The following is a 9,652-nucleotide window of genomic DNA, read 5'->3' as shown; positions in this document are numbered from 1 at the left end:
AAAAACGGCTTAGGGGCAGTATCTGACCTCCTCTAACTTCACAAGGGGAAAGGAGAATCAAGATCAACAGCCCAAGGCTGATTCCTATGAGGCGGCAGTCAGACATGCCTCCTCTCTTTACTATCTTTATCAATCCTGACACCAATCATCCCTCCCACAGCACTCTCTACTTCTCTGCTGGGTTTAATAACTCATTTCAATGGCCACACAGAATTCACAGACAATACTCATGATTATGAGGTTTATTAGGGAAGGAACAGTTATACTTCAGGCTCAGGAACACTCATGATACAGTTCTTCCATCAGGACAATCTCTTCCCAGCTGTGTTCATAGGCATGCCTCTCCCTGGCCTTAGGCCTCTGCCCAAAGGCACTCAACCTTTTCTCTCTGTGGGCCAGGAGGCCCACTGCCCCGTCTCCTGCTGCTGGGTCTCTCCTGCCACCACTTCTCACCGTCTTCAGGATTACAGCTTGCTCTCTCAGTCTCCTGCTTCCAGGAGTTTCTCAGCACAGGGATCCCAGGTCTAAAGGATGTGCTGCCTCTTCTTCCTTGGTGGTGGTGGGTTCTTCTTTTTCCTGCCTCTGGGGTGGCTTTTCTCAAGCCCAGTGGGATGGCAAAACTGACCAGTCCCCTTGGTAGGTTACAACTACCCTATCTGCACAGTCCTGGCCAATCACCTGGGTAGGAGTTACAAGATCATGGCTAGAAAGGCCACACAAAAATAATCAATTATGCCACAATTACTAATTATAAGGGTCAAAAAATTAACTTTCCAGTAGGAAAGAACGGAAGGAAACATGCTAAATATGAAAACAAACCAAACAACTGTGCAACTAAATACCAGATCAGTGTATTTTACTGCATGCAAATTAAAATCAATAAAAGCATTAAAAAATATAAAACAACAGTTGCTCAAGGCTATTCCCTGCAGCCTCATTTATAATAGCCAAAGAATAAAGTAAAATTTAGCTAGAACTGAGAACATAACAAACACTGACAAAGACAGACTTGCATTTACAATGAAACTGTAATTTCTCCCAAAGGCACAAAGTAGCTTTAATGATCCCTTCTTTCAGTTACTATCGCTTTGTTCTGTAACCGCAGATTTTCAGAAATTTGCTGTTCGAAATTACAGCAGTAAGAACGAAATATCCCACTTTGGACATACAGTTGTCTCTCCACTGTGAGTTCTTATATGTGTAGTGAAGGATGAGGCACAATTAAAGGTATTCTCACATTCCTTACATTCATAAGGCCTTCACACTGTGAATTTTTAAATGATAAGTGAAGTGTGATGACTGTCTAAAGGCTTTCCCACATTCCTTACATTCATAAGGTCTCTCTCCACTGTGAATTCTTTTATGTATATTGAGGTCTGAGACACGTCTAAAAGCTTTCCCACATTGCTTACATTCATAAGGCCTCTCTCCACTGTGAATTCTTTTATGTTTAGCGAGGTTAGAGGCGTGTCTAAAGGCTTTCCCACATTGTTTACATTCATAAGGTCTCTCTCCACTGTGAATTCTTTTATGTTTAGTGAGGTCTGAGACATAACTAAAGGCTTTCCCACATTCCTTACATTCATAAGGTCTCTCTCTACTGTGAATTCTTTTATGTTTACTGAGGTCTGAGACGTAACTAAAGGTTTTCCCACATTGCTTACATTCATGAGGCCTCTCTCCACTGTGAGTTCTCTTATGTATAGCAAACAGTGAAGAACAACTGAAGGCTTTCCCACATTTCTTACATTCGTAAGACCTCACTGTATTGTGAGTTCCTCTATGTTTAGAGAGGTATGATAATTGACTAAAGGCTTTTCCACAGTCCTTACATTCAAAAGGTCTCTCTCCACTGTGAGTTCTCTTATGTCGAGTGAGCAATGAGGCATGACTAAAGGCTTTCTCACATTCCTCACATTCATAAGGCTTCTCTGTATTGTGACTTCTTCTATGTTGAGAGAGGCGTGATGACAGACTAAAGGCTTTCCCACATTCTTTACATTCATAAGGCATCTCTCCACTGTGAATTCTTAAATGCTTAGAAAGGAATGAGTAACAAGTAAATGTTTTTCTACATTTCTTACATTCATAAGGCCTTTGTCCATTGTAAGTTTTTATATGTTTAGTGAGGTTTGAGGCATATCTAAAGGCTTTTCCACATTCCTTACATTGATAAGGCTTACCTGTGTTACGAAATTTTTTATGTAAACAGAGGGATGTAGGACGACCATAGGTTTTACAACATTCTTTACATTCTTGCTTATGACCTCTCAGATGTGTCTGAAAGGATGATAAACTACAGGAATCTTTCCCACATTTGTTACATTCATAGCGTTTCTCACCAGTGACTGTTGTCCCAGGACTCTCAAGGGTTGAGGTAGAAATGAAGTCTCTCCCACATACCTTAGAAGGTTTTTCTCCAGTAAGAGTTCTCATAGGAGTGCTTAGGTAAGAGGGACAACTGTAGGCTTCTCCACTTTTCTTACAGTGGTAAGTATTGCATCCAGTGTGAGATCTGGTATGATGCTTATATGATGAGTGATCCTTGAAGGCTTTTCCACACTCACAGCATTTATAAGGATTTACTTCTGAAGGCTTTATTTTTACCTCAGTAAGATTTGGAATCCAGCTGAAGGCTTTTCTACGCTGATTGCCTTCATTACTTTCACAGAGGTTCTCTACGGTATGCCTTCTGTTAAAAATAGGCAACATGGTGTTGGAAATAAATCTGTTCCCATTTTAGCATACCAAACAAAGTAAATGTGCATGGTTTTTGTCCTGACTTCACGTTTCATAGATTAAATCATCTAGCAGTGATACTAATATTACTGTCACTGTTTTTCTAAAATATGAGGCTTTCTGATAATTGTGTACAAGTATGTTTAAAATACTCCATATCTGACTTACATTTATAAAAATCTTGTGAAAAATCTCTGATCACATAATTTAGAGCTAGATTTATAAATATATAAATACACATATATGTATATTTTAATGACACCTTAGGCCTTTCTCTTAAGGCAGTGTTCTCGTTTGAATGACACTCACCTCAAATGTCTCCACTGGTTGTTATGCTGATCTTTACTGCCATGTGATTCAGAGATTTCTTCTAACATGGAGGACCAGGTGTAATTATTCATTAATCGCACTATTATATGCTCACTGGATAACTTGTTTTCATCATTAAGGTTTCGAGAGACTGACCAATGATTCAAGTTGAGGTTCACAATATGAAACGAAAAGGAAAGGATTAGGGGAAAAAAGCTGCTGTGAATAAAGAAAGATTAACCACATTTTACTGTTTCAGCACTTTGGCAATAGTCAAAAAGCAATTTACTAAGAAATACTTCCATGAGGATTGAGAGAGGCGGTGACATAACATAGTTGTAATTAGAGCTAAGTGGAAAGATATTGGCCACAATATGCATGTAACGTTAAAAGAGGAAAATGGCCTCCAAGACCACAGGTGTGAGAGGACTAAGTCATAAAAGTAAGCTCAGGTGTCTGTGAAGTTGTCTCCTCGACCCAAAAGAGACTTTTTCTAGCTGAATGATTGAAATCAAATTCCCTCCATGCAGGGTTGGGCCTTCAAAAAATTCTTGCTTTTCTGGTAGTCCCTGAAACACTGGCCCTGGATGAGTCCTATCTCCACTCTCCTCAGATCTTTCCCTTGCTTCTCTGGGAAGACAAATGGTATAGCTGACACGGTGCTCATGGAGAAATGCATATCATGAGGGAAGACAGTGCAGAGCAATGAACATTTCCCTGACACTGAGCCAATACTTTGATCTTCAGGCTTTCTGAAGATGTTTACTTGTGGGATATATGCCATTTAAACATGGCTGCACTACTGACAACTGCAGCCCCCACAGGCCTCTATGCTGTATACGACATGTTGGAGACTTGTCAGCGATGAGATTAGGCACGACTTGTTTTCCCAAACCTATTGCCCTGTTACTGACTGGCTTGTTTACCTGAATTCCTTCTCCCTTGCCCAAAACTTGTTACTCACCCAAAGCCCATTGTTCTGTTATTTGCTTCACTGCTTGCTGTATTGACTATAAAGAAACTCCTGAGACTAAAGCCGAGGGTCGACTCCTCAGAGTCACCCTCCTGGCCCCACTTCTCTGTAAGAGTTGTGTTTGGTTACTGTCTCCGCTGCCCCGACATTCGCCGCCGCTGTGACAGATGGTGCCCCGTGTGAGGGGCTGCGATATTTACTTGCAGCAAAATAAGCATGTCAAACTTGTAATAAACACAGTAAAACTCTCTACGAGGTTCCAAACCACAAATCTCTCAGTGCCCCGAAGTGACCCCTGAAGCCAGTGCTTACACTTACAATAGTTAAAGAGCCTAAGGTCTTTAAATCTCAAGAGAAATGAAAAGTTACTTTGAAATATAGAGCTTTATGTTCATGAGAAAGCCAGGAACAAGGGACCATGCCTATTTTTAACAATTTATTCCAATTCTTAACCCAAATACTAGAACAAAGTCAATGAGTATTTTTGTTCACTAGAAGAGTAAATTAAAAAAATGATGTCAGTCTTACCTACTGAGGCCAGGTTTCTGAAGGTTTCCATCATCACATCTCTGTAGAGCTTCCTCTGAGCAAGATCCAGCAAAGCCCACTCTTCCTGGGTAAAGACTACAACTACATCCTCAATGACCAGTGAGTCCTGAAACATTCCACACATTGTGTATCAGCAAGGTACCATGTACTCCAATGTGTACAAGAGGAAGGGCGAGGCTGACAGTCCTGGGAACTAAGAATTCATAGGGATTTCACACAAGGTTCTGTGTTCTACCAAGGTCTATTTTAGGGAATAGCCATCGGCCTCTTCCATTAACTAACTACATTCACTTCCTCACTGATTACTTCCTGTCTCACAGACTTCCAACACAGTGAAATTATCTCCCCAGTTCGACTGCCACCAATTCCCGTCTTACTCCTCTCTCTTTATGGTGTATAACGGTTAGTAAAAATAGAAATTAGACAAACGTTCTAACTCAAATCATCACTTCCTTGGGAACAATTTCACCTCCTTCCATAAGACCCATAGAATACAACACGAAGCACAGGGAATGTCAAGAATTGAATTATATCCCCCCCAAAATGTATCAGTTTGGCTAGGGCATGATTCCCAGTATTCTGTGGTTGTCCTCCATTTTATGATTGTAATTTTATGTTAGAGGATTAGGGTGGGATTGTAACACCACCCTTACCCAGGTCACATCCCTGATCCAATGTAAAGGGAGTTTCCCTTAGGTGTGGCCTGCACCACCTTTTATCTCTCAAGAGATAAAAGGAAAGGGAAGTAAGCAGAGAGCTGGGGACCTCATACCACGAAGATAAAGAAGAGGGAGCAGAGCATTTCCAGTTTGTGGGCCAATATTTAAGGAGACTGAAGTCATCACTCCCATTCTCACAAGAAAAAATCTGAGCATACTGAACTCAGAGAATTTAGGTCACAGGGCAAAATGTTTCCCCAAAACTGGAGGGACACATAGGCAGATACACAGAATCATACCAGAGCAAAAACCTAGGAGCAGAAACCACCGCTAGAATCAGTATCAGTGTGGGAAAACTTAAAATGCAATGGATAATTGCTGGAGGCTTGGTGTGGACCAGTTTCACGGTTAAAAATGATGGGGGACCCAATTACTGGGGGGTGCACAGGTTTTATGAACCGCCTCAGGTGCTCAGTGTGAAGATCAGAGAAAAATTTCCTTGTGCTTCCTTCCAGTAGGAGGAAGAAAAAAATAGCCATTTAGAAATTTTCCCGGAGCATTCTGTTCTGCCTGATAAGGCCTGCCCTCAAGGGAACCTATTTTATAACTGAGCTGCAGTAGTGAAACACTGAACTCCAGCCCCATCTAGGCTTCTTGTCTCACCAAAGTGGAGGAGGAGAGAAGCAGAAAAGCACTTGTATGGTCACTGCCCAGTGGCAAAGGCTCACTAAAAGACTGAGACTTAATCACTGGACTATAGCATGCTTCTCCACCCACAACTTACCTATATCAATGGGGCTCTTATATACTAACAGAATTACAATGGAATGAACTCCAAGTCTCAGACCTGATTTAAGAAGTCTCTAGGAAACCCAAACACAAGGAAAAAAAAATCAGAGCAAATTTGGCCTCTGACAACTACAGCAAACAGTAAATACAGCCTAACTTCTAGGCAGATAAAGATGAAACCTCATACTAAAGGCCTGTTTATTTACATCAGTTGCTTTCACTTAGTACATAATTTCTGGCTTTCAACAAAAAACTACTAGGCATACTAGAGAAATAAAACCACAAGCATTAAAATCAGTCTAAAATATGTCAGATTTTGGAATTATCAGACGGAAAATTCAAGACTATACTGTATTTTTCTGCAAATAACACACCCACACATTAACACACAGCATAGCACACTTACAAAAATAGAAGGGGGGCCGAGCAGTTGGCAAAAAAAGTATGACACCAGTGTTACTTGAGTAAAAATATGATAATTAACATGTTAGGGGTGCTAATAAATAAAGTACATACATGCAACAACAGATGAGTAATGTAAGCAGAAATGGAAACTGTAACAAAGAATCCAAAGGAAATGCTAGAAATCAAAAACACTAACAGAAATGAAGAATGCCATCAACAAGTTCATTAAATGACTGCACAAAGTCAACGAAAGAATCAGTGAGCTTGAAGAGTTTTTTTTTTTAATTTTATTGTACTTTAAGGGAAAGTTTACAATTCAAGTTAGTCTCTCATACAAAAATTTATACATACATTGTTATGTGACCCTAATTGCTCTCCCTACACTGTGACAGCACACGGCTCCTTTCCATCCCTCATCTCCCATGTCCATTCAACCAGCTCCTCTCTCCGCCTTTTCATCTCACCTCCAGACAGAAGCTGCCCATTTAGTCTCATATATCTACTTGAACTAAGAAGCACACTCTTCGTGAGTATCATTTTATGTCCCATAGTCCAGTCTAATCTTTGTCTGAAGAGTTGGCCTCGGGAATGGTTTTAGTTCTGGGTTGACAAAGAGTCCAGGGGTTATGCTTTCCGGGGTTCCTACAGTCTCAGTCTGACCATTAAGTCTGGTCTTTTTACTAGAATTTGAGTTCCGCACCTCACTTTTCTCCTGCTCCATCAGGGACTCTGTTATGTTCCCTGTCAGGGCAGTCATTGGTGGTAGCCAGGCACCATTCAGTTCTTCTGGTCTCAGGCTGATGAAGTCTCTGGTTTATGTGGCCCTTTCTGTCTCCTGGGCTAATATTTTCCTTGTGACTTTGGTGTTCTTGAAGAGTTTCTGTTAACAGAAACTTCCAAAACTGCAATGCAAAGGGAAAAAAGAATGAAAAAGATATAACAGAATACCCGAGAACTGTAGGACAAGTACAAAAGGTGTAACATATACATATTGAGAATACCAGGAAGGAAAGACAGTAGAAACAAACAGAAAAAATATCTGAGGTAGTAATGACTGAGAATTTTATAAAATTAATGACACACACCAAACCAAAGATTCAGGAAGTTCAGGGAACACCAAGCAGGATAAACACCAAAAAAACACATCTAGGTATATCATGTTCAAACTGTACATAATCAAAGAGAAAATACTAGAAGCAGCGGGGGTGGGGGGGTGGGGAGCTGGGAATCACCTTTCTATAGAAGAGCACGGTTAAGAAATACATCAGACTTGTCTTAAGAAACCCTGCAAGCAAGAATAGAGTGGAGTGCACCACTAACCTAGAATTCTGCATCTAGCAAAACTACCCTTCAAAAGTAAAAAAGGAAAACAAGTGTTGAGGATGTGGAGAAACTGGAATCCCCATTCATTGCTGCAGAAATGGAAAATGGTACAAGCCACTGTGGAAAAAAGTCTGGCAGTTCCTCAAAAAAGTGACTATAGAACTACCATATGAGCCAGCAATCCCACTCCTAGGTATATACCCAACAGAATTAAAAGCAGGAAATCAAACAGAAACCTGTACACCAATATTCACTGTAGCACTATTCACGATGGTCAAAAAGTGGAAACAACATAAACGTCCATCAAAAGATGGATGGATAAACAAAACATGGTATATCCATACAGTGGAATATTACTTAGCTATAAAGAGAAATGAAGTCCTGATACATGCTACAACATGGATGAACTTTGAAAATATGCTGAGTGTAATAAGTCAGTCACAAGAGGAAAAATACTGTCTGAACTCAATTGTATGAAATAGGCAAATGTATAGAGACCAAATCTTATTAGTGGTTACCAGGGGTGGGAAAGAAGGGAAAAGAGAGGTTCACTGCATAGGGGGCATTAAGCTTACGTTACTGGTGGTGGAATAAGTTGGGAAAGGAGAGTGGTAATAGCATAACAGATGAACGTAAGCATAACAGATGAACATAAGCAATGTCACTACATTATTGTTCTTAGTTGCTGTCAAGTCGATTACGACTCATTATGACCCCATATGTGCATAGTAGAACTGCTCCGTAGAATTTTCAAGGCTGTGACCTTTCAGAAGCAGATTGCCAGGTCTGCCTTCTGAGGTGCCTGTGGGTGGGTTTGAGCTACCTAACTTTTGGCTAGCAGTTGAGTGCTTAAGTGTCTGCACCACCTACTAAACTATGCATGTAAAAATGGCAAACGTTTTGTTATATTTATATCTATTTTTACTACAATTAAAATTATTTAAAAAGAGTAAAGGAGACATTAAGGATGTTTCCAAACAAATACGAAACTGGTTACCAGTAGAACTTCCTTCAAGAAATGATTAAAGAAGTTCTTCAGGGAGAAGGAAAATGCTATGGCTCAGACACTCAGATCTACATAAGGGAGAGCATCAGAGAATGAATAAATAAAGGTAGTATAAAATCTTGTAACTTTCTTATTCTTAGCTGATTTAATGGTTAATAGTTTATTCAAAATAATAATAGCAACAATATATTATGTGATTATAGTTTATGGATAAGTGAAATGGATGACAGCATTGTTATAGCAACAGAAGAGAAGAATTGAGAATACAGTTTATAAGATACTTATACTACCCATTAAATCACATAGTATTACCTGAAAGTGGGGTGGGATTAGTTGCAAATGTATAGTGGAAGCACTACAGCAAACACTAACAAAAAAAAGTATAATTGATATACTAAAAGGGGAGAACACAGAATCAAATATAAATCTCAGTTAAAACCAAAGGAAGTAGAAAAAGAGTAAAAATTAAAAAAAATGAAAACAAAAAACAAGAGCAATGAATAGAAAACAGGGAAGACACATGAAGACATTAATCCAACTATATCAATAACCCCTTTAAACATCAACACTCTACATATACCAACTAAAAGACATATGGACTATATTGTCTATGAGAAAGTCACTTAAGATATAAAGAAACAGATTAAAACTAAAAGAACTCAAAAAAAGACGGAGTGGCTATATTAATTACAGACAAAGCAGGTTCCAGAACAAGGAAAATGATTGGGATAGAGAAGAGCATTATATGATAAAAGGGTCAGTTCTTCAAGAAGATGTAACGATCCTTAAAGTGTATGTGCCTAACAACAGAGTGTCAATATGTGAGGCAAAAACTAGTAGAACTGCAATGAGAAACAAACGAATCCACTATTATAGTTGGAGACTTCAACCCCTTCTACA

The 9,652-nt window shown here is 39.5% G+C and overlaps 1 protein-coding gene across 2 annotated transcripts in view; it reads right to left on the bottom strand.

Annotated features, from left to right (window-relative positions):
- Window positions 1-630: 630 nt before the first annotated feature.
- Window positions 631-9,652, bottom strand: part of LOC101360301 (zinc finger protein 14-like) — a 35,525-nt gene continuing 26,503 nt past the window's right edge. The window contains exons 3-5 of one of the 2 annotated variants that reach the window (XM_023725820.1): window positions 4,550-4,676; window positions 3,049-3,199; window positions 631-2,692 (exon numbers count right to left, since the gene is read on the bottom strand). In XM_023725820.1, the coding sequence (XP_023581588.1) occupies window positions 1,249-2,692; window positions 3,049-3,199; window positions 4,550-4,676 (1,722 nt within the window). In that variant the 3' untranslated portion in view covers window positions 631-1,248. Of the gene's footprint in view, window positions 2,693-3,048; window positions 3,200-4,549; window positions 4,686-9,652 lie in introns of those variants that run through there. The other variant, XM_023725819.1, reaches the window with a different exon arrangement.

Source organism: Trichechus manatus, unplaced genomic scaffold (genome assembly GCF_000243295.1).
Source record: "Trichechus manatus latirostris isolate Lorelei unplaced genomic scaffold, TriManLat1.0 scaffold00428, whole genome shotgun sequence".
NCBI classification, from domain to species: Eukaryota; Metazoa; Chordata; class Mammalia; order Sirenia; family Trichechidae; genus Trichechus; species Trichechus manatus.
Note: the sequence above shows the minus strand (reverse complement) of the source record. Positions and strands in the feature narration are given on the sequence as shown.